Source organism: Vombatus ursinus, unplaced genomic scaffold, assembly GCF_900497805.2.
Source record: "Vombatus ursinus unplaced genomic scaffold, bare-nosed wombat genome assembly UNPS02010548.1, whole genome shotgun sequence".
In the NCBI taxonomy this organism is placed as follows: Eukaryota; Metazoa; Chordata; class Mammalia; order Diprotodontia; family Vombatidae; genus Vombatus; species Vombatus ursinus.
In genome coordinates, this window is record NW_020950326.1 from 16,006,976 (window position 1) to 16,032,656 (window position 25,681).

Below are 25,681 nucleotides of genomic sequence, written 5' to 3' on the forward strand. Positions count from 1 at the left end.
TTCAGTCCTTTAAAACATTTAGCTCTGTTTCAGATAAACTGCTGTCAAGCTATACCTTCTCCATCTTGGAGGTGGGAAACTATTATTTTTTAATACAAGTGAAAAACTTTGCACTTAGCCTATTTAAATTTTGTGTTATTAGATTTGGCCCAATGTTCTATCCTGTCAAGATATTTTTAGATCCTGATTCTATAATTCAAAGTATTATCCAGCCCTCCTCACTTTGCGTTATCTGCAAATATGATGAGTGTGTTCTCTGTGCCTTTATCTAGTCACTGATCAAAACGTTCACCAACACAGGGCCAAGCACAGATAATCCCTGGGCCATTCCATAGGAGTGCCTATAATTCAGTGATGGGAAGGGGATAGACTTGAATCAATTAGGAGACTATTACACTCGATGAGAGAAGAAATGAGTGTGTGAATTAGAATGCTTTCAATGAAGTACAGAGGAAGGAACAGATGGCAGCGAGATTGCAGAGACAGAATAGATAGGACATGATAAATGGTATGAAAGGTGAAATGAAAAAGAGGGAAGAGTAAAAGTCTTAGGTTTTAAGCCTGTGATAACTGGGAAAATGTTGGTGTCACTAATAGAACTAGAAAAGGTAATTACAAAGGCAGTTTTGAAGGGAAGTTGATTAATTCAGTTTTTGTGCAGGTTGAGTTTAACATGCAGATAGAACATCCAGGTGAAGATATATATACCTAGCAATTAGAAATACAAAACTGGAACTCAGAAGGTATGGATCACGCTAGGTGGCTCAGTAGATACAGTGCTGGGCCTGGAGTCAGGAAGACCTGAGTTCAAATCCAGCTTCAGATACTTAGGAGCTGTGTGACCCTGGGAAAGTCACTTAACTTCTGTTTGACTTAATCCACTGGAGAAGAAAATGGCAGACCGCTTCAGCATCTTTGCCAAGAAAACCCCATGGTCAGCACTAGCATGCTGTGGTTCACCAGGTCACAGAGTCAGAAATGACTAAGCAACTACCTGACAAAGATGAACATTTCTCTTCTGTGTTTAGCTATTACTATCTCCAATTCAATATATCTAAAATGACATTGATTATATTTCCCCCAAAATTCACCACTGTGCCAAATTCTCCTATTTCTGCTAAGGGTACCGATACCTTTTCAGTCAACCAGGTTTCTAACCTCAGAACCATCCTGACTCTTCCTTCTCCACCTTGGTCCCATCAATCCTTTTCAACTCTACCTCGTAACATCTCTTGTATCCACGCCGTTCTTTTCACCCACGTGGCCACTGCCCTATTTCGGGCTCTGATCACCTCTTGCCTGAAAAATTTCAATAGCCTCCAAAAAGTCCTCCCCGACTGAAGTCCCTTTCCCTTCCAACCCATCCTCCACACTGTTGCCAACTTGACACTCCTAAAGCACAGCTCTGACATGTCGGTCTCCTCGAAAAGCCCCAGCAGCTCCCTACTGCCTCCAGGACAAAATACTAACTCCTCAGCCTGGCACTGAAAGCCTTCCACAACACGACTCCCACCTGTCTTTCCAGATTTACTGCTCCCCTTCACACTGGTGCACTAGCTGTTGCTCCCTGAATACAATAACCCATCTTTCACTTCAGAAACTTTATACAGATGGTTCCCTGTGACTGGAATGAACTCCTTCCTCACTTCTACCTCTTAGAATTCCTTACCTCCTTCAAAGCATGGTTCAGTCTACTACATAAGGCCTTTCCTGATCTCCAAATGCTGTAACCTCCACCTCCACCCACAGTAGAATAGAAGCTCCTTAAGGCTGGGTACTATTTAATTTTTGTCTTTGTATTTCCAGCCCCCACAGAACCTTGCACACAGTAGGTACTTAATGTGTTAAACTGAAGTGACTTGAAGTATATAGCAGTTCTTCAAAAGATCCATAATTGTGTCCATGTGGCTACTCCCTAAATGGATACACACTGCAGCTTCCTCATACCTTAGCTAGCAGGGTGTGGAGAAACATCATTAACTGTTGGCCAACCCTTTGTGAAGAGCTTTTTCCACACTTGGCATTGCCCAACTAAGAGTCTCCAAATTATTAGGAGCTGTCCGAGTATGTGCTCAAACTCCTGGCACAGTCTTTGACACTCTATACCAAAAGGAGGCACCGGAGTATGATTTTCAGTAGAGGAGTAAATATATGATAGGAAGATTACAACCTTACAGTACTCTACTGTATTGAGAACACAATATGGTATATTGTGCTAAGTTCTTGGTTATCACATTTTAGCAAAGTCCTGAATAAGTTCTAAGACATTAAAAGGAAAACCAGGATGGTCAGGTCACAAAAAGATAAATTCAAAGCCAGAAAGGAAATTAAAGGTCATCTAGCCCAAAGCAAATCTTGTCCAATCATTTCACAGATAAGGGAACTAAGGCTTAGAGGGGTGAAGCAATTTGTCCAAGGTCATGCAGGAATTAAATGGGAGAAATGGGATTTCAATCCAGGTCTTGACTGAAAATCCAGCACTCTTACCATTACATTATACTATGCTGAGTCAAAAAATTAAGAGCCTTGGGGCAGCTAGGTGGCTCACTGGATAGAACTCTGGCCTTGGAGTCAGGAGGACCTAAGTACAAATCTGGCCTCAGACACTTGACACTAGTTTTGTGTGACCCTGGGCAAATCACTTAACCCCGACTGCCTAAGCAAAAAAAAAAATTAAGGGCCTCAATATTGGATTGAAGGAATTCAGGACACTTAACCTCTAGAAACAAAAAACTTGGGTGACATAGCTGTTCCTAAGCATTTGAAGTATAACATTTGTTATGTGGGAAAGGGTTTACAATTGTTCAGAGGGCAAAACTAGTCAATACTGGGTGAAAGCTGAAGACAGTTAATGTAAGGAAAAACTTCCTAATAACCAGGGATATTAAAAAGTGGAATAGACTGCCTCTTGAGGTAGTAAATTCATCCCTCCCTGGAAGTATTCAAATAAAGGCTGGATAATAACTTGTAAAAGTATGTGATTTTTGTTCAACGTATGGGTTGGACAGTGAAGCTTCTGAGGAACTTACTTGGAAATTCTATGGTGGACAGATGATAGAGCATTTATTAAATGCTTGCTTTGTGCCAGGCTATGTGGGAGGTTTAAAAAAAAAGTCCTTGCTCTCTAGGAGCTCACATTCTAATAGGGGAGGAGAGACATAAGGTGGGGGGGAAGGAAGGGAGGGAGGGAAGATAACCAGGAAAGGCAACTGGTTGGGAGCTGGAGCATAATAGAGAGACAGAGCTGGAAATAAACTGAGCAGGATGGCTAGTGGACTTCAAGATAAAATTAGATAAATATGGGCTATTTCCCCCTAACAATTAGGAACTCTTTTTTTGCATTTTTAAAATGGATTGCTCACATTTTAAAAATCACTTTCATTTTTCAATATATCTCTCCATGCTCCCTACCCCCAAAGAGCTATCTTAATTTTTAAAAAATTACATTAAAGCTGTGTGACCCTGGATAAGTCACTTAACCCCAATTGCCTCCCCCCCCCAAAAAAAATTAAGTTAAAAAAATCAACAAATAGCCAAGTTGTCCAATATTCGCAGTGTTCCACACACACAGTTCCCTGTCTCTTCAAAGTAGGGAGGAAAGTTCATTCTCATATCTGTTTTTTTGAAGACTTAGCTTGGTCATTATAATTTCAAAACACTCCTTTTCTTTTGTTGCTGCTCTTTCTATTTATATTATTGTACTCATCATATACATTGCTTTCCCGGTTGTTTACTTTATTTTGTATCAATTCATATGAGCTTTCCCATGCCTCTCTGTACTCTTAATAGTCATCATTCCTTACAGTACAGTGGTATTCCATTCATGTAACAGAACTTATTTAGTTGTTTCCCAATAGAGAGGCATCTACTTTGTTTCCAATTCTTTCCCACTAAAAAGAAAAAGTGCTGCTATAAATATCTGGGTGTTTATGGGCCCTTTTAATCATTGACCTCTCTTGGGGAAATATGTTTAGCAGGGAATATCTAGGTCAAAGGGTATGGACATTTCAGTCACTTTCTTTCCATACTTACAGAGTGTGTGGACCAATTCAAAGCTCCAGAAACAGTGTATTATTAGTATTTTTAATGTTTACCACTCCTCCTGCATTAACCATTCCAATTGGTTTTGTCATCTTTGCCAATTTCTTGGGTGTGAAATAAGGCCAAATGTTTTGATTTGCATTTCCCTTATTATAACTGTTAATGGTATGTAATTCTTCTTTTGAGACCATTCACAATCTTTGATTATCTATTAAAGAACTGCATTTAGTATTACGTATATTGGTTTTAGTTCTCTATAGCTCTGGGATATTAAACCAGTATCAGACATATGATGAAAATTTTTTTGCCTAATGAGCACTTCTCATTCTAGTTGTAATGATTTTATTCGAGCAAAAGTTTTTCAATTTCATGCATGTGAAATTTTCTGTTTTCTCTTTCATATTTCTATCACTTGTTTGGTTGAGAATTCGCCCAACTACAGCTGTGAAGAGTACCATATTTGGTTCTTTTCTACTTTTTAAAATATGACTCAAAGAACAACCACAATTCCACAGGACTCAAGAAGAAACCTGTTACCCAACTCCTGAAAGGTGGCACTCAGACTGTGGAATTCTATATATATTTTTTTGACACAGCAAATAGAGAATATTTGTATTGCTTGACTCGACATGTTTGTAAGAGAGTTTTGCTTTTCTTGCTTTCTCAAAGAGGTGGGTGGAGAGACAGAAAGCAAATCTGAAAACTTTCAATAATCAGAGCATATATATTTTGAGCTTACTTTACTATATTTTGCTTACTATATGTGTGCGGTTACATATTGGTTTAAACTTAATTTCTGTAAAACTTACTTCCAGTTCAATATGGAATTCTTCTCTGGAATTACAGGTACCTTCTATTATTTTTGGTCTGTCCTTCTAAAGCTCTTTATCTTCTGGGTGTCACTAGACCCTAATCAAACCATAGGGCAGGACTCCTAAGAGGAAGCCCTTCAAAAGTACTGTACCTTTTTCATATTAATATTCATTTTAAAGACGTGTAGGTCCCTCAACCCCTAATCAAACTCTCAGGTCTCATCTCAATTTTGTGTAAAGTTTGTGCCCACGTCAGACCTTATGTATCACATCACATCCCCTAGCATCCTTGCAGAGCAGGGCGTGGCTAGACCAAAGATCACAGGGAGGGGGAGGGATGCCAGCATTCTCCGGCCTCCCGGCTGCCGGCCCCGCCCTTCCTGCCTTGCACGTACCCGCCCCCTGGCGAAACTCACTAGGTGGCTTCGCGTGGGCGACTACGGGTGACCCGGATGCACTCCAGGCGACTCCCGCCCCCTCTACCATGGCGGACCTCAACCGGCAGCTGCAGGAATACTTGGCCCAGTCAAAAGGCGCCGGCTCGGCGGATACCGTCCCCCTGCTGCCCGCGGAGGGAAAGGAGGCGGCGGAGGCCGGGAGGACGTCCTCGGTGGGAGTCTGGCTGGGCCGAGTGAACCCCTTCCCGGGCCGGGGCGGCCTCGGCTGGGCCTGGCTGCGGGGGCCGGCGCTGCCGCCTGAGGACCCCGACCGGGGCCCAGGGCCGCCGTGCCTGCCGAGCCTGTCGCGCTGGCAGCGCCTGTCAGCGAGCGGGGTGTGCCTGGTGTTGGCGGCGCTCTGCTTCGGGCTGGCCGCGCTCTACGCGCCGATGCTGCTGCTCCGCGCCCGCAAGTTCGCCCTGCTCTGGTCGCTGGGCTCCGTGTTCGCGCTGGCGGCCGCCGCGTTATTGCGCGGGGGCCCCGCCTGCCTGCGGCTGCTGCGCTGCGAGGAGCGGCCGTCGCGGGGCGCGCTGCTCTACCTGGCGGCGGTGGGCGGCACGCTCTACGCGGCGCTGGGGCTGCGCAGCACGGCGCTCACGGCGCTCGGCGCCGCCTCGCAGGTGGCCGCGCTGCTGGCAGCGCTGCTGGGCCTGCTGCCCTGGGGCAGTGGCCCGGCCTTGCGCTACGCGCTCGGGGGCCTGTGCGGCGGCCTGGCCCGGACCCTGCCCGTGTGAGCCGCCCGGCCTGCTGAGCGCGCACCCCGAGACTGCGGCGGGGACAGGACGGCGGCCCCGAGCGCCGAGGAGCTTGGAAGGCCAGGGCCGCCCCGTCCGGGCCGGCGGCGCGCGGCGCCCGACGCCCGGGAATGGGGCGCGCAGCAGCGCTGCTCGACCTGGGCACCTCCGGTGTGAATTAACCACGAATATTCTCCCGGTGACCTTTGACTTCACCTGCGGAATCGCTTTTGGGGATGGATTATCTTTTCATTGTACTAAACTAAGTTCGGTGAAAACGACCAAGACTTCCATTTGGGCTTTTATCCAACTAGCCAGTTTCTATTTTCGTTTAGTTTGGGTGGGAGTATTATTCTACTTTAATCTCATCGTTTTTTTCTTTCATTTAAAATTACCTGAGCACACAATACCTTAACCAACCCTAGCCTTTTTTTCCCTCACTCATAGTTTTAAACAACTGATTTTGAACCTTACAATGTGAGTTTAGACGTCCGTGCAATTTTAATATTGAAAGCTGAATTTTATTTGTAGTTATGTAATTCACCTCTATTTTCTCCTGAATGTTTCTTCTGAAGTTGCCGTTAAAGTGCCTTGTAGGATTAAGGGAAAACGGTCTGTGCTTCAGGAAGCCACAGTGATAAAGGAGAAATGTGCCCGCGTACAGCCATGATGCCTAGAACTTGCCACAGGAGGAGCTGTCATCTTGGCAAGTTCAAAGACATCAGCCGGGAATACAGACGGCTACATGGTGCTGGGACAGCAAGTTACTACAAAATTTATGTTGTGTCCAAAGGGAGTAAATTAGTTAAACCATACATGTATTTTCTGTTAGAACTAATGTCAGACTTTTAAATATTATTATTAGTCTTTAATCTGTAGTATACAACTTTGTAAATGGACAAAAAATTGTAAGGTACTGTTGGTGTTTCCATTAGTAGACAAATGCCTCATTCTTGGTTATTATTCCTAAGTTTCAACAATCTTACTAAATATCCTTTTTTTATTTACAAGTTTATATTGCACTTTAAACTTGATTGTGAGCCTACTGATTAAAAATAGAAAAACTTATCAAAAGTCAAAAGATAAGTGTTACACTGTTATACATTAAAAATTTGCAAATCTTGAATAAGATTTTATCAGTTTGAATAATTGGCCTTTCACCATTGTGATTTTAGGCTAGATATGACATACAGTACTCTTAATAGTACACCAAGTGGCACTAGAAACATTGATTGCAGCTTGAATTCAGGAACAGAAATGCTGGGCAGTATTTACATGCAGTTGGACTTGGGTGTGTGCTGTCATATTTCCCTGATTCCCAGAAGTGTTGCCAACTCTTGTACAGGAGATGTTGATTGCTAAGAGGGTGTATATGATAGCCTTTGTCCCATCTATGGTATACTCAGGTTACGTCTCTGGTATGAATATTCTCATTGAAATTCTTTGGATATTCTGTGTGACTTGGGCAAGTTATAACTTTCTGCCTCAGTTTCCCTATCTCTAAAATAGGGATAACTATCTACCTCTCAAAGACAGTATCGTAATACTGTATTAATGTATTGGGTTACAATAAATTTTGACTTTCAAATCATGGTACCACTGATTGTCTTGTGAAGAATCCTTAATGAGCATTTTGTGTGAATGTTTGTCTTGTCTAATCCATTATATTATAGTAAACAGTCTCTTTAGAATGAGTATAGTGTGACTGGTTGAAAAAGATTTTATATTCACAGTATGTAATATTTATAAGCCAAGTGTTTTCTTTGTTGATGTTGACTTAATTTAAGAGGGTTTAAGACCAATGCTTGTCCTATATAAAACAGCATTTAATAGAGACTTGAGATACTCATTAAAGACCTATTTTTTATACAAATTAAAAATCATTTAATATGTACAGTGACCATTACAGTTGAGAATTCCATGCATATTATCTCTATGCATTTAATAAATGGGTTATTCTTCAGGGATAGAATCATTGTTAACATGCCAACAATGCAGTTCATTATAGACAGCTTTAACTGCTTTTGATCAAGGCATAAAATTTAAAATTATAAGAAATGCTTTAATAAATGTGGAGAACAGCCTAGTATAAGTCGGAGCATTTAGCTTTTGTTTTTTATAAAATAAGGTTTTATTGATGACTTTTGTTTTACATAAGCCTTTTTATCCCTTGGGTTTCTAAAAAGTATTATTAATTTTAGATTTTCAACTTTGGAGAATTTGATTTTTCTTATTTACCCTGTCCATTCCCAGATACACCCTTGGAAATAAATTTGAATTCCTTAATAATGATATTCTAACTTGTGACCTAGAGCAAATCACTTAACTTTTCTGGGTCTCAGTCACCTTATTTGTAAAAATGAGAGCCCTCAACTAGTCAGGCTTTCTTAATCCATGAACTTGCTTTTAAAATAATCTGAAAGCTACTTCAGTAGAATTGGTTTCCTTTATAATCCAGTGTACTTTATGCATTTGAAAACATGATTCTGTAGAGTCCCTAGGCTTTATCAGACCAACAGAGGGTCCTTGATACCAAAAAAGATTGAGAGAGCTCTAGACTAGATAATGGCTAAGGTTCCGGGTCCAAATGATAAATTATTTCTTGAATTTTGTTTCAGGGCATAAAAAGTTAATACTGCCAGATATTAGCTAGTTTTCCAATAGGTGGTGGAGGTTAAATAAAAAGTAATTTTACTTGGTCCTGGGTCCTTTAAATGAAGCAGCTAAACTGACCTCTTGATTTACTCTCTGGACAAAATTTTGCCAAGAGTCTTGAATTGACTTTTCTGCTCCAGGTTGTCTCATACCAAATTGCCTAGATTCAACTATTGGAGAGGCAGTTTGATGCCTTTCCTTGCCTCTTTTCTAGCTCTAGCAGTAAATAGCCAACACAAGAGAAAAAATGTTTTGAACCAAATATTTAGTAAAGTAGACCTAAACTTTGAAGATGATCCACTTTTCTTTCTAAAGTACTCTTCAGTTTCAACATGTTTCCTTTATAACTTCTTGTCAACAATTTGAGATCTAAACAAGTTTTAATTATGCCTATGCTTTGGATCAATTGCCATCTAGAGAAAAGTCACAATATACTGAAGTCCAAATCTTAATCATTCTCACAAAACAGTTGTACCCAATAGAGAGTACTTACTATTCTGCTTAACCTCAAAGGTCTGTTATATGAAGTAAAAAATTAATGTAAGCAGCATAATGGTTTTTCTTTTGAAACACACAATTATCCATAACTCTCGTTCATGACTTATTTGGTTATAATGATACTATGGTGAAACTCCTGTCAGTGCTTACTGTTACCCAGGTACTACCACTTAAGAGGAAAGCCTGTGCTGGTAATTAAAGGATATTTTAGTATAATGAGTGCTTTTGTGGGGAAGGAGAAGAGCGGCATCATTTATAGATAAGTATATTTATAACAAATTCCTTCCATATATACACACACACACACACACACTATGTTCAGTACTGAATTTTCAAGGTATTCTCAATAGGTATTTTCTGTTTCTGGTTTATGAGATGGAACATTCATTGGTTTAGGGGTAGAAGAAGGAAGTTTCCTACAATGGCCTATGTGAAAAAAGTCTTCTCAAACTATAATTTACAAGCTACAAGAATATGTGTTGATGGAGAAGACAGTTCTTAAAAAGGGATGCTTTACAACTTTTATGAAAAACAAGGTAAAAAAAATTTAAATGACAATTTCTTTTAAGTGGTAAAAATACAATAACAGTTCAAAGAAATGCTCTCAGTTGTTATTGGTACTATCAGTGTTTTTCTGGTTGTGGTGTCATGAGTGGTCCACATGTAAGTAGCTTCTACCTTACCTCTGCCTCAGGTGGTGAGTAGAAAAGAACTCACCCACCAAGCAGGCTCATAAGCTCTAGAATTAGATAACTGGGTCATGAAATTCAGAAAGTGACCACCTTTTCCTGGAGAGCAGTGTTAGGGCTGGCACCAGGAAAGAAAGACTATTAATATATAGTGATCAATTCATTTCCATTTGGAGGATACTTTAATAGATCACCGTACATAACATTATTATATGGTAAGGAGTTTCTGACTTCAAATGAATTCATAATCAATTCTTAGAAGTTTAGATGATGGAAGGATAATCAATCTGGCATGTCAGCCTCACATGGTATCATAACCAAACTTCAATTTGGAGTATTTACTATTCCACTAACAGAATTTCTTTAACAACTCAACAGAGTTAATTAACAAGGTTGGGGATATTGAAATATATTGTAGAAGTTAAGGGTTTCGTTAAGGCATGTATTTCACAACTGTAGTTGTAAATAAAAATCATGACACAATGATTGTTGTGTTAATTCTTACGCAAATCACATTCTGTATTCATACAAAAACAACTTAACTTTTTTTTTTCTGACAAACTGTACATATAGAAACAAGTTTCCAATTAGACATGAACTCAAATTTGTGGAGGTGCTCCATGTCTCACAACACTAAAAAAAAAAAAAAAGATTCCAGCTTTATCTTCACAAAACAATGCAGGGGTGGGAAAAAAGGTGGACAGGACAAAACAGAAAACCAGCTACCATGATGTAGCCAGTAGCAGTCTATTGATCTAGAAGACCGTATTGGGAGATACTGGGTATAAAAATAGCCCAGTGACGAATCCAACCAGTACTGTGGTGGTGCAGGAATCCTTTCATTTCTCTTGAGTCCACAAGAATTATTTAAATACTGTCCAGTTAAGACTGGGGGTTTCCCAGCCAAAACCTCTTCTACCGACCCCTTCCACCACCTCTTGATGCTCCTCGCCGTGGTGGGCCAGAGTTCATGTTATTTCCTCTCCCCCAGTTACTTCCACTCCTTCCTCCTCTGGAAGGGGTGCCACTGCTTTGAGGACCCCCATAAGGTTCATCTCTGTGGTATCCATCATGATGATCTCCGTCCAAGGAACTGGATCGTCCAGATTTTGGCACTCTCTGGGATGGTCCTGGGCCTCCTCGTCCTGAAACAACAGTAAATTTATTTCTCATCTGATTTTGCTATATAGCCAGGGTGTAAGTCCCAGCTCTGCTACTTAGTAACTACATAACAGGGGTAAGTCACTTGTCTGTTTCAGTTTCCTTGTCTCTAAAACAAGGATAACGTTTACATTAAATATTCTCAGGATTGTAAGGAAAGTGCTTTGTAAACTGCAAAACACTATATAAGTCTGATTATGATAAACAATTCACCCAAATGATAGCATTTGGAATTAGCTGAATGTTCAGAGTTAGCCCTTGGAAAAATTAGGAAGCAGACATTTTAGTACCCTCCTTCATCTGTACCCTGTCTTGTGTTTCATTCTCTAAGCAGGGTTTCTTTTATTTTTAAAATTTTTGAAAATAGGTTTAATTAAAAAGTCATTCAAACAAGCATTTATTAAGTGCCTTACAGGGAAGATACAAAGAAAACAGTCCCTGCTCTGAAGAAGCTCACAGTTTAACGGGAGAGACGACATGCAAACTACTATGTACAAACAAATACAGATAAATATACAGGATAAATTGGGCAGTAGTCTCAAAGAAAAGGGAATGAGAGTAAAAAGAACTGGGAAAGTGGAGCATTAGCTGAGATTTGAGGGAAGCCAAGTGACAGATGAGTAAAGAAAGAGTTCTAGGCATAAGAGACAGCCTGTGAAGACATAGGGTCAAGAGGCCAAGTTATGAAGGACTTAAAAGCCAAACAAGATTTTATATTTGATTCTGGAGGTAATAAGAGAGCCATGAGTTAAATATTGAGATAGGGTGGGGGTGGAGTGACATGACCACATAGGCACTGACAGATGAGTGGAGAATGTATTGGAGTGGAGAAACTTGAAAGAAGGAAAACAAGTACAAGGCTCTTACAACAGTCCAGGAATGAGGTGATGAGGGTGTACACCAGGGTAGAGGTCAGGAGAGAGGTTAGGGCTAGATAAATAGATCTGGAATGGAATACTTTTGTACTGTAAGAAGTGATGAAGGGGATTTCAGAAAAACCTGGGAATACTTACATGAACTGATATGAAGGGAACAGAAAGGAGAACAATTGACACAGTAACAGCAATATTGTAAAGATAATCAACTGTGAAAGACCTAACAACACTGATCAACACAATAACACATCAGAGTTCCCAAGGGCTCATGATGAAAAGTGCTATCCATCTCCACAGAGAAAACTGAAGGACTCAATGCAGTCTCTCTCTGTCTTTCTGTCTCTCTGTCTCTTTCAGGTTAGGGTGTGAAAGGGGAGAACATAACTAATACAGAAATCTGTTTTGCATGACTTCCTATCTATAATGGGTTTTGCATTTTTTACTTCAGTGGGTAGGGGAGTGGGTGAGGGATTGAGAGAATCTGCAACTGAAAATAAAATTTAATGAAAAAATGTTATCTGAGAACCAAATGTGTATAGATAAATGAATCTATAGGAGCTGATTAGATCACCAAGCAAAATAGTATAAAAGGGTCCAGGAAGAGCCTTGGGGGATACCCAGAGTTAATAGGCATGACCTGGATGACAATCTTTCAAATGAAACTAAGAAAGAGTAACACTGATAAACCATCAGGATCCAAAGGGATGAATGAATCTTTAACAGTGCAATTTTAAGCACTATGTGTGACAGTTTGGCAATGAAAAGTATTTCAACCTATATGTCAGACCATATAATCCACCTATTAGTTAGCTTGATCCCAAAGTTTCTTTTATAATTCAGTGATTACTGCTGCCAAATACCCAATACACCAAATTAGTGCCTACGAAATGAAATAGTGCTTGTTCCTATAAAGAAGTTAAGTCGTAAGCATTAGACACAGCAAGGCCACTTGGGGCCTCCACTCACTGGTCTACATTTAAAATGATGAAACGAGATAATATCTGTAAAGCACTTAACATGGGACCTAGCATATCGAAGGTGCTTAATAAGTGCTTGTTAATAAACATTAAATTTATACTTGAGCTTGTATCATATAAAATATTTTGATGGATGGGAAGGCACAATAGGGAACAAAAGCACATTCTAGAAATGAGAATGGTGACCCTGGAGACAGAATTTCCCTGAAACATTATTAACTGTCACTATAACTCTGGTAGTAAGGCCATTTCATATAACCCCAGGAATCTGAAATTGCAATTTTTACCTTTGCCTCGATCCTCTGTAGGTCCACCTGGAGCCTCCATTTCTCTATGGTCAGATGTTCCAGGTCCATCATGCCAGGGACGCTTTCGGGGTGGTAAAGAAGCCATATCCATGCCTTGGAGAGAGGAAGAGCGTTCTCTGCTGGCAGGAGAATGCCCATCATGAGGAGGATGATCAGGACGTGGACCATCCCGGAAATGCTCATGGCCTGGTCATGGAATAAAATCCTCTGTCACATATATCAATGAACAGAAACATTCTTGGAGCTTCATGATTTGGAAAATACAGTGAGCAGAAGTAGATGGATCTTACAATGAACACAAAAAGGTAGTGTCACAAAGAAATTCCAGTTAAGTCACAAAATTAATGCACATATCAAACCACTAGAATGGTTTGGATTAAAGTTAGAGAAAAAGCAACTGATAACTATTTGTGGAGAGGGAGGTAGTTAGGTTATATATTGACATTTACATTATTTCCTGTTTACAGTCACTATATGCTAATCACAATTTCTCATTTATTTACCTGGTTCTCTATTTGCATCCCATGAATCTGGTTTCCGTCCTCCTTCAAATCGAGGAAATTCATCCGGCGTGGGAAGTAAACCCTTCCGTCCTCCTATGCAATTAAAAAATTATTAAAATACTACACGCACAAATTATTTTCCAGGACTTTAATAACTTTCTTTATCCTGCCACTTTTTAAAGGTTTCCAAGGGCCTCTCCTCTTTGACTCATACCTCTTGGAGTACCTCGGCCTCGGCCTCTAAGATCTCTTCCCCTTGCAGCCTCATCTGATACATCAAAATTTTCCTCTGGCCCAAAGTCTTCAGGACCAGGAAAACCTTCCCTTCCTCTGGGGGGACCCCGACCCTCATGCCGTTGGGGTGCACCTCCTCTTCTAAAGCTATAAAACAAAAAGAGAATTATGCTTGTTAACTAAAGTAATATACTTATTACTTCAAAGGCATAAACCCCAAAAAAAGTTATGTAAAGAGAAAAGCTTTCTTTTGAGTACTTTTTTTTTTGAACAGGGTTCAAATAAACTTAAATACTAAAATATAATACAGATTCTTTTAAAGGAATTTTTTTGCAAATAAAGACTTAAAGTGGTGATTCTCCAAATTATTAAATTATTACTGTTACTGACTTTTACATGTCTCACTCTGTTTTTCACATTTTTGACCACTTTAACCTACCATATAGGGAAAAGAAAAGGAGCAACTCAAATCAGTTAACTATGTAAGTATAGGGGCAGCTAGGTGATGCAGTGGATAGAGCTCTGGCCTTGGAGTCAGGAAGACCTGAGTTTAAATCTGGCCTCAGACACTTGACACTAGCTGTGTGACCTTGGGCAAGTCACTTAACCCTGAATACCTTACCAAAAAAGCAAAAAAATAAATAAAATAATTATTAAAAAAACTATATAAGTATATAACTATGTAAGATATAAATATTTGTGCCAGTATTAAACAAATGAGTAATATGGAAAATTCTACCAGTTTTAAAAATACACTAAGATGCAAAAAGGCTGAAGAGAAACTCTTAAGTTTCTAAGACTTCTGAGAGTAAAAGAAGTAAATATGGAAGCTTAACAGTGAAGACAGGAGACTATCCCGAATGTGTGAGGAACTAAGGGGAAAGAAAAGGTCATTATTAAGTATAGTGCTGCCTCTTCACAATTTCCCTTCAATAAAATGTTTCCAAATCCAATGATGCCCCCAGGCAAAATGAAAAACAAAATTTTATATGGAAGTGGCTTTAAGTAACTCTGAAGGTCAATCCAACTTGGACCTCCAAACATAACCCACCTACCTTTCTTCCCGCCTTCCTCTAAAACGTGGGTCATCTGGATCTCTGGGAAATCTCTCATCTGCAGGTCTTCGTCCTTCCCAAGCACCTGGGGGGCCACGATTTGCTCCCCGGCCATCTCCCTCATTGAATTCGCGGTGATCTGGAGGATATGGAGGACCTGGGCCTCCTCGCCTCCATTTCTCTTCCTGTGGCAAAGGTCCTCCTCTTCCCTCAAATTCACGTAATCTATGGCCAAATCGCTTGTCAGGGTGAAAGTCATCTGGTCGGTTGAAATCATCAGGAAAATCAGGGTGAGGCCCACGTCTATCAGGGGGACCCCTACAGTCCTGGCCAGCTCGGAATGGCCCTCTCTCAGGACCATGATCTGGACCACTGTTCTGATCATGCCTCCTCTCTGACATTGGGCCCATGTGATGGTTTGGAGGGCCACGAGAATCACCTAAAGGAGAACACATCTGACCTTTATGATGTCTTCTAGAAAATGTTCTAAGAAATTTCTCATTGTCAGATAAGTAAAAAGTTATAAAATATAGTCAGTATCTTTCATTTATCAAATTATTTCTCTTTGTTCTATCAGAGTCCTTAGAAGATATATGTCATTGCTCCCAATCTTTTCAGTAATAGCTAGAGTGTTTTCCTTAAGGCCAGTAAACAATGATCCATATGTCAGAGACAAGCTCGTAAAGTGACAGTAGGCAGAATTCATAGTGCATGCCAGAAGCAAAAGACCAAGAATTCAACTGTGCACTTAATATTACAGCCTAAGAAAGCATACCAGCAATATGTGACCAAGAGCAAGCTATTGTCACCAGTATTACTACTTTAACTCAACTTAACTCTTCATTCAATAGCTCAATATAACTTAATTCAATGACTTAAAAAAAAAGGCACATACAGATTTTTTTTCCTGTATGTTTCTTACAAAACAGATTTTTTCCTAAAATACAATGGATTATTTGAGAACTGAGATTCTTTCTACTAGGTATTTGTTGACTTTAGTAATCGCCCCTACATTACACTTCATTATTTACAGAACCACATTCTTAAGCCATTTCTACTAGATGATGTTATTCTACCAATATCTCCAAATTCATATTTTCCCCCAGAAATAAAAGTTCATAAACTGGGCTCTTCTCAAAATATTTGAGTACATTTTAAAATTTATACAAAGTAATGAATAAAAATATTATGTGGCTGATTAGATTTGCTGTGGCATATTTACAATTATAATTACTAATTTTTTCAATGTGTTATTTCCTCAGCTGTTGAACATACAGCTTCATTATATAAAATTCTGTCAACACATACAGAAATTGAAGCACTGTTGAAAAAGTAAAAGGATACAATTTAAGATTGTCACATGCCCAAAGTTTTTCTCTCATGCATTTAAGACTGGTTCTAGTTCTTATTTCAATATCCCTCTATCACTTTCTTTTCTTTCATTTTTCTTCCCCTCCAAAAAACTGAACATATAAGAAAACTTACGGTTCTTAGGACAAAGACAACATTTAGAGAAATATCTCCTTCCTTTATAACCTTTTCATTATTGTGTCTCATCTTCCTTTTAAGTTTCATTAACTAGATCATTTCTAGGCCATCTTTGCTCAGGAAGATACCTGAGAAAGAAGTACCCTCATCAATCATTCAGCTGACTGTCAAACATCCTATACCTATATTTCAACTTGGCCCACATTCTTCAAACAGATGCAGCTAAAAAACAGCTTCTCTCACCTTGTGATTCTTGAACTTGGTGCAGCCTCTGACAGAGCAGACCTTTTTACCTGAGGAGGTTCAAGGCATACTGCTATGACTTACCTAATGGGTATTATTCCTCCTATCATTCCTATCTGTTTAAAAAATATTCAGTCTCACCCACACCCTGTTCCTCCAAGGAAACAAACCCACCACTACAAATTAGAAGGGACGTGGCCACCGGTGATGGGGGCGGCGGCGTTGATTAATCCAGTAGGGGATGGCGGGGCCATTTTCTCGGCTCTCCCTTCTCCCTTTGGTCCCTGGGAGGAGAAAGAGAGGAGGGAGAGAGAAAAAGAGACAGAGAGAGAGAGAGAGGGAGAGAGAGAGGGAAAGAGGGAGAGAGAAAGAGAGAGAAAGAGAAAGAGAAGGAAAAGGAAACAGATGGAGACAGACACAAAGGGTAGGGGAGAGGAAGAGAGAGGAGGGGCTCTCAGTTTGGTGATGGCTCCACCTCTGGGCAAAACTCTTCCTCAATGGAGGTCCCAATAATTTAAAGGCTTGGCTTTTGAATCTTTTCTTCAATATTTTCCCTCTTGGCCAACTTCCTTCTTTATAACTTTAACTATTACCTTCCATGCTGATGGGATTAAGATAAATTCCTCTAACAATTTTTCTCTATCCACACTTTATGCCTAAAATAAGTATATAAATCTATAAATTTTAAAGTACTTCAAATTAAAAAATTCTAGAGATCACAATGGATTTGGGGATTCTAATGTTAGTGAGGACACTGAAGTCTTTGGACCACTCCTTTGTTTCTACATCTGGTAAAATGGGGGTAACATATCTCTAATTGGTATAGGGTTTATCTAATAAAATGTTTAAAAGAATTGTGAAAAATTCTTTGTAAATAAATTACAAAGTAATCACCAAAATTATCTATTTTAGGTACCTCTTGTTAGGATTGAATACAGACTTAGATACCACTCCATTACTTACTTTTCCCCTGAATTCTGACTACTCAATGATCTTAACACTTTATACATTTAATAAAGTTACTCTCTTTACTTAAAAAATGTCTGCAAATTTTTTTATCACTACTGGTGAAACACTATGTCATGGCTTAACTTTTCATCATCACTGAAAGATAAAACATAAAAATGACCACTAATGTAAGTTACATATTCACCATCCTAGGAGGTCTTTAAGGAAACCATTACATATTTACTTGCCTAAAGACAGGGGCTGACCCAGACAGCCTTTTTCAAAGTCCTTTCCAAATCTATAATTATGATTCCCATGTGCTCTTACTTCAAATATTGAATATAATTTGACATAATTTTGCCTATAATTCCCCTTATAAAATTTCAAACTTCATAAATATAATGCATAATGCTGACACTGTTGCTTATTTTCTCATTTTCAATTACAGTTCAAAGAGATAAATTTATCACTTTGAGATCCAACAACTGACACAATTATTTTTAAAAGTCAGTTGAAACTTCTGGTTTTTTCTCTCCATGGAAAAAATCTGAACTTTAACGCTCACTCTGGTCCTCCAAAAGTGACTAAAAGCACTCATTTATGATCATCTAGAACGCAAACCACTTTTAAAGACCGTAAACTTTCAAAAGAAATGAGCAACAATAACTAATATTTATGTATTGTTTTAAAGTTTGCAGACAGCTTTACATCTCATTTGAACCTCATAACTCTGCGAAGTAGGTTACTAAAGAAATTGTCCCCATTTTTAAAGATGAGGAAACTGAGATTCTGACAAGTTAAGTGTCTTGCCACGGTCACACAGCCTGGCTGTGTGTCAGACACAGGATCTGAATGCAGTTCTTTGTGATTCCAAGTCCAGCACTCTATCCAGCTGCCAAGCTGCCTCTCCTGAATAAATAAGACCATGAACACTGTGAACATCAACCTGGCTAACTATGGTTAACAAGTGATTTCAAAGTTCCTAACTCCTAGTGATGAAGAGCCAAATTATTTTTTTGATATACTAAGTCAAATTTAATAAGAAAACAAAACTGGACATAGCAATTACCTCAAATGGCTGTCCTGTTTCTTTTCTAGAAGGCTCAAATGTTCATACTATTATTTACTTACCAAAGAACCAAGTATTTTTCAATTCTGCTTATTGTCAAAGTGGTCGAGTATGGTCTCTTTTATTAAGCTAACCAGATATTTACCTTTATTAGGGCCAGGTCCTTGTCCCGGATTAAGAGGGGGGATTCGACCTTGTGATCCCTGCTGCCCTAGTCCTGGTATCAAGGGTGGGGGGCCTGGGTTCTGTCCTTCCTGAAAAGATTTTTTTTTAAATGGAGTGAAATCACAGATTTGTGTTTCATGAATAACAATTTCATCACCAAGCAACAGAACAGTAATATTAGGTGGTCCCAAAGTATACATTGGGAAATACTTAGCAAAAGACATTAAGGTAAACTTTCATTTAAAAAGATCTCAAAATTAATGACATTCTACATATTCACTATAGGAAACAATGACAACCGGAAATATAGGTACTTTAGACTCATGAGTTCAATTATTTCAGGCAAAATTTTAAATGGATATCAGAAAATATAGCACAATAATATCTGTTTCTTATAAACTCTGTATTACTATATATAGCAGCTATACAGATACACACTTTCAAAAAAATTTGAATCTACAAATCTGTATTTACTTTTGTTTTTCTCCTTCCAAACTCCTTTTGTACTAAATATTTAAATAATCCTACCTAACAGGTAAATGCCACAAATGAGGATCTAATCTTCCTCCTTTCTGTTTTTCTTTTGCTTCCTTCTTCTTCTCTACCTTACCAGGCATTCTATTACTCATTCCAAATAAAGGTACCACCATTAATACTTCAGGATATATTAAAATCTCCTAGGATTTATCTATTCTACCTAAACCTTTGGTTCTGACTTCAATCCTAATGGAACATTTTCCCCTCAGACCTTTCTTTAACTCATTTGCCACTGGGGTATGGAAAGTGAGTTTGGGAAAAATGGGAGTATATTAGATATATAATTAGATAAATAACTTCACACTCAGCCCAAGAACTTTGGATCAGATGAACCTGAAAAACTCATTCAACAAATAAAAACAAAGCACTAGCCCAGAAGAAAAAAAATTAAAATGGCAATGTTGTTTTACTTCTAGTTATATAAGGACATAGTCATGACTAAAGGCTGAATAATTGTGCTATGAATTGTTAAGTTAATAAAATTACCTCTTAAATTACCAACATAGCACTGTTACTTTTATCACAAAGGAACTCTTATACAATTAATATAAAAATGAAAACAATACTGATATGAAAAGTTCCAGTGTGTTCCAGGATTAATCTGGTCCACATACTGGAAAATCCTAAACAAGTAGAGGCAGTGGGGCTAAGAATTCAATTACGGACCAAGATAAAATCAAAAGCTTTCCCCAGCCAACTTTAGGCAAGAAATCTCCCACAATGCAGATGGCCAGGTGAAAGGAGCAATATGGCCCATTCTCCTTAATAAAAGCATATTCGGGGGCAGCAAAGTGGTACAGTGGATAGAGTACCAGCCCTGGAGTCAGGAGGACCTGAGTTCAAATTCGGCCTCAGACACTTGCCACTTACTATTTGTGTGACCCTGGGCAAGTCACTTAACCCCACTGCCTAGTCAAAAAAATAAGCATATACTATACTTTCACCTCTAAAATTTAAGAGAAATAATCATTATTGTTGTAGCTTAATTTTTTTCTGCAAATTTTTCAATAGCTAAGTTTTATTAGAAATGTGATTTCTAAATTCTCTCAAGAAAATATTGTTACTTCTCTTGATTTCTTTGCTTAAAATACTGTATAGGAAATTTTTCTTCCTTGGATTGAAGATAAAACCTCAATTATACCTATTTAGTAAAATTAAATTTTAGTGAAACTTGCAACTGTTTTAGTGCAAATTACTACCAGGGCCTCTTTCAGAAATAAGACTAAGCCCAAAAGAAAAAAGCCAGCAAGAAAGTTAAGAATTTTAGAAAAATTTGAAAACAAGATCAAGCATAATCAATCAATTTATATTAAGTATGGAAAGAACAGTGAAAATTATTTGGACTGCTCACTAAAAACACCCAAAGGTTGATGGCAGTTTACCTAAAAGGTTGGTAAACTCATTATATACATATAATGAGCTTACCAAAATATATAATACGTTTATCTAAAAAGGTTGGTAAGCTCATTTTTTGTATTTATTTTATCTATATGTGTGTATATACATATATAATGAGTTTTATATGCAGAGTTTATTAAAAAATGAAGTTATTTTTATTAACATATTCTCTTTCCCCAAATCCCACTGCAAAGTATTTGCATATGTGGACTAAGAAATATTCCAAAGAACCATCATTTCAGAATAAATTAAGCTCTTGAACCCAAAGAATCAAATTAATTTTCACTTCTTTCACAGGTCTGAAAATGATTCTCATTTGCAAACCCATCAAACACTGAAGAAAATAATATACCTCAAATACCACCGTATTTAGTTAAAAAAAAAGGGACATTCCAACATTATTTTCTCTCTATAACATCACCAAAGTAAACCTCTTCCTGTCTTACCTTCTATCCCCCTTCCCCCTAAACATCTCAGTATGTTAAAGAGAAGACTTAAAATAGATGGAAAACTTAAAACAAAAACAATTTTCCATTCAGGCATCAATGATAAAGGAGTTATCTTTTTTAATGTACATTGAAAATTGATAACTGATCTCTTTTAGTTCACTTTGTCACTATTGCATGTTACAACTCTATTACAAGTAGTTTATACTTTATAAAAGGATTAAAGAGATTACTAGAGGATAATATAAACTTGTCTAAAATATGGCTTTCCAGTCTCAATGCTATTATGCTAAACTACATACACTTCCACCATTTTTGTCCATTCACCAATCGGTTCTTTTGTTTTTTTCATGTTCTGTAATGTTCAAATCATTCTAAGTTTCAGCTCTCCTACACTTTAATGTGGACTTGAGACTGAAGCGACCTCTGCTACTTATTTACTATATGTGTGACCATGGGCAAATAGTTCTCTGGGCATAGGTTTTATCATTTATAAAATATACGTGTTAGACTAAATGATATAGATAAGGTCCCTTCCCTTTTAGCTCTGTATAATATGATCATATGGGCCTATGCAGTATGAATATATATTCTTAATGTGCAAATGCCTATATAAAGTGTAACCTAGAAATACCTGATTAAAGGGTGCGCGTGGACCATCACCTAAAAGGGGTGTTTTCTGCTGCTGGAACGGTAATGGGCCTTGAGAAGGATGAGGCCCTCTTGAAGGGTTCTGCTGTCCTTGAGGTCCTGGGGGACCCTGCATGCCACCCTGGGGTGGAGGTCCCATAGAACCCTGGGGTGGCCCTTGCTGTCCCTGTGAACCTGGAGGCCCACGCATTTCCTGGGGAGGCCCCAGCATTGACCCTTGCGGTGGAGGCCCCTGCATGCCTCTCATTTCCTGAGGACCTCTCATCTCCTGAGGACCATGTCCCAGTAGTCCACTTGGTGGGTGAGGTCCTCTCATTTCTTGAGGTGGGTGCCCCATCATCATCCCTTGTGGAGCAGGTCCTTGGTTATCTCGGGGACCTGGAGGTCCCTGCATTCCTCTTGGATTCAGACCCATTAGAGGCCCTTGGGACACAGGACCCTGCATCCCCTGAGAGCCTGGTCCTCCTTGCATTCCATGGGGATGAGGAGGTCCCTGCATCCCTCTTGGACCAGGTGGTCCTTGCATCCCTTGAGTACCAGGTGGACCCTGAGGGCCTAAATGACCTTGGGGACCAGGTGGACCTTGGGGGCCCAAATGACTTTGTGGCCCAGGTGGACCTTGGGGGCCCATGGGACCCTGTGGCCCAGAACTACCCTGTGGCCCAGGTGGTCCTTGAGGTCCCATTGGGCCATGCGGTCCAGCATGTCTTTGCATTCCTTGGTGGCCATGCATATCCTGAGGCCTTGGGAGTCCTTGTGGTGGGCCTTGGGGCCCTGGAGGTCCTTGTGGTCCCATGAATCCTTGAGGACCAGCACCTCCCTGATGCAATGGAGGACCTTGTGGTCCCATCTGCCCCTGAGGTCCGGGAGGTCTGAACTGTCCTTGTGGACCAGGGGGTCCCATTTGAGCCATGTTCATTGGCATCTGTTGGGGTGGATGAGGCTGCTGAAAACCTTGAGGAATCTGAGACATTGGACCTTGTCCTGGAAAAGGCTGGGGTCCAAGTAGAGGACCCCCTGGTGGTGGAGGTGGTTGGACTTGTTCAGCTTGTTTCTGTGCAAGTCTTTCAATTTTGAGTTGCTATTAAAGAAGACCAAAAAATCATAATCATCAAACAAGTCTATAGCATTTAATAGTAACAATACTGGTTAAATAAGCTTCTCTAGAACAAAGACTCTCATTTTATACATTTCTTGATTCCTTAAAGTCTTTGTAAAAGGAATGGCAAGACTTGCTGTCCCTTTTTCCAGGAAAAAAAAAAAGTAATATTTGTGAAATCCCCAATATTAGTACCACTCAGGCTTCCAAAATTAATTTAGATAGAATACTTTGCAGAAACGACTGTGGGATACCACATATAAGACCTTTTTCGCTATATTAGCTAGCTTTTGTTTCTTTTTCATTCTTTTAAAATTTCTTTATGATAAGGGATGGCTCTCTGGAAAGGGGTGGGGGAGAGATAGCATGAGCAATGTAGGTGATGTAAAAACGAAAGCTATCAATTAAAACTTATTTGTTTTTTAATTAAAATTTAAAATGATTGCCTTTCATTTAGCTAGTGGGAAAAATAGACCTATATTCATCTGAGTAAGGGAAACAAGTAAAACTAATATACTACCTTATCTTTCCTGATATGTCGTAGGAAAAAAAGTTTAAATATAAGAAGGAATGTTCTATTTTGCCAGAAATTCACAAACCTGTTCAACTGAGTAAGTTCAACTGAGTAAGTAAATAGCACAATAAACTTCTCTGACAAAAAAACTGAGATTTAGAAATGGTACACACACTAACTTTAAAATGCTTTACAGATGGTTGGTTGGACTTAAACATTATGTAATAATAATACTCTATTTTATTAATTTCTTCCCTCCTTCCCCTCTTTTGACTTTTATATTCACAAGACACCATAAAAGAAAGAGGAATATCACTTGATTGTTAAACATGAAGAAAACCTGAGGCTTTCTCACATACCTCCAAAAGCTGTGGGTTAGTGTACTGCAATGTTGCCATTTCTTGCTCTATTTCTGCTTGTGTCTTTTTCTTTTCTTCAAGTTTAATATCCTCTTTTCTGTCATTTAGTACCTCATTTGGGGCAGGAATTGGAACTTTGTTCTGCATCCAGGCCTAAAAAGATAAAGAAAAACACAGAAAAAGAGTTAAAAAAACAAAACAAAACCTGATTACTACATTAAAAAACAAAACCTGATATATATGAGCTATACGTATTCAATTAATAACAAAATTCTGCACTGCCAGTGATGTATTCAGAAGAATTGGACTTTGTTCAGTTCACCAGGGTATAACACTTTTATTTAATACTAATCCTTAGGTGACCTAGGATATGTATAAGTTTATTTGTAATTAGAAACCAATAATCTGTTAAAAGCTTAAAAAAAACCCCTTGATTGTCTATTATATAAAGTTTATCTATAAGTCATTAATAGGTTCATATTCTTTGTATAGGAGGAAAGTTAAAGAAGTTATAAGGAGGATATAAATAATGTCAGCTTAAGCTGTTTCCCTATTGTTAAGGTCCTAGTGATATGGAAGTATAGCCTGGATCTCTGTTTGAGTGGAGAATAAAAAAAGTTAACTAAGTGAAGTGAAATGTTATGGCCAATTTCCAGGAAAAAAAAAACCACTATAGACAACAAAATAGCAGCATAATGGATAACAAACTGGAAACAAAAATGGGGTCCCCTCAACGTGGCATGGGAAAAGAATTTAATATTACTGAGCTATATGAAAAAATTAACTAGGAATTCAGAGAAACAGGAAAGCTTGTTTGAACTGAAGCAAAGTAACCAGAACTAATTTTACTTCTGTTTTTATTTTGTTAGAAGGGACAGTGCCCTGGAGGTTAGAATAGCTGGAAATGAATGTTAGGCAAAAACAAAAGACATTAATAAAACTCTTTAAAATAAAACAAAAAATTAATGCAATGGAATACTATGATGTCATAAAAACAGCAAATATGCAGAATTCCAAAACACGTGATAAGACTTGAATAAACTGATGCTAAATTAAGGTAAAACAAAAAGAATAATATACACAATGACTACAATAACATAAATGACAGCTAGAGTTAAGAGTTTGTCACAAATGTAATGAATAACTTGGGTCAAACAGAAGCAAAATACATAGATAGATGATGTACATAAATGACAATGAGAATTCTCCAAAGGAATTTGTGGCAGATAAGAATCAAGACGGTGGAATAAAGGGAGCATTCCATCCAAGTTTTCCCAACATTTCCCTTTAAAAAACTTTAAAATAAACAAGTCAAATCAAATTCTAAAGCAGCAGAGTCAACAAAAGGTTGGGGTGGTGCATTTTTCCAGCCCAGGACAACTTGAAACAGAAGGAGAGGTCTGTGGCACTGCAGTGAGGGTTAATCAGGAACACAGTATAGTAGCAACACCACCTGTGGGCCTTAGATGTTGTATAACAGCAACACTGTACCAGGAGTACTCACTGCCCAGAAATAATAAAGAGACTCAAGATCTGACAACAAAGATTCACAGTGGATACCTGTGCTAGTACTGGGCACAGGACCAGGTGCCATTTGGCAACTCCATTGCCCTTTACTCAATTCCAGGTCACAGTTCCAGAGGAGAGAGGAAAGCTTGAAGTCACAGGGGAGCAAAGGCCCAACCTGGGTACAGATCATAGTTGTAGGGAGGAGAGGAGTTATAAATGTAAGAAAACTGAAGCCCTACCTGGGCAAGGACCAAAAAGGAGACCAGGAGAGCAGTG

At 38.9% G+C, this 25,681-nt stretch overlaps 2 protein-coding genes across 4 annotated transcripts in view; one reads left to right on the plus strand and one right to left on the minus strand.

The window, feature by feature from the left end:
• Positions 1-5,285: 5,285 nt before the first annotated feature.
• SFT2D3 (SFT2 domain containing 3) lies at positions 5,286-6,068 on the plus strand. Its single transcript, XM_027854738.1, has one exon. The coding sequence runs from the start codon at positions 5,338-5,340 to the stop codon at positions 6,022-6,024; it is 687 nt and encodes a 228-aa protein (XP_027710539.1). The 5' UTR covers positions 5,286-5,337; the 3' UTR covers positions 6,025-6,068.
• Positions 6,069-9,506: 3,438 nt separating this feature from the next.
• Positions 9,507-25,681, minus strand: part of WDR33 (WD repeat domain 33) — a 112,829-nt gene continuing 96,654 nt past the window's right edge. The window contains exons 15-23 of one of the 3 annotated variants that reach the window (XM_027854736.1): positions 23,897-24,049; positions 21,908-23,005; positions 18,873-18,981; positions 16,711-16,760; positions 14,980-15,418; positions 13,905-14,071; positions 13,691-13,783; positions 13,167-13,373; positions 9,507-11,011 (exon numbers count right to left, since the gene is read on the minus strand). In XM_027854736.1, coding sequence (XP_027710537.1) covers positions 10,835-11,011; positions 13,167-13,373; positions 13,691-13,783; positions 13,905-14,071; positions 14,980-15,418; positions 16,711-16,760; positions 18,873-18,981; positions 21,908-23,005; positions 23,897-24,049 — 2,493 coding nt within the window. In that variant the 3' untranslated portion in view covers positions 9,507-10,834. Of the gene's footprint in view, positions 11,012-13,166; positions 13,374-13,690; positions 13,784-13,904; positions 14,072-14,979; positions 15,419-16,710; positions 16,761-16,884; positions 16,995-18,872; positions 18,982-21,907; positions 23,006-23,896; positions 24,050-25,681 lie in introns of those variants that run through there. The other 2 variants (XM_027854735.1, XM_027854737.1) reach the window with 2 other exon arrangements.

What these genes read in the sequence shown, in the direction of transcription:
- SFT2D3 (XM_027854738.1), top strand. Translation starts at nt 5,338, where the DNA reads ATGGCGGACCTCAACCGGCAGCTGCAGGAATACTTGGCCCAGTCAAAA.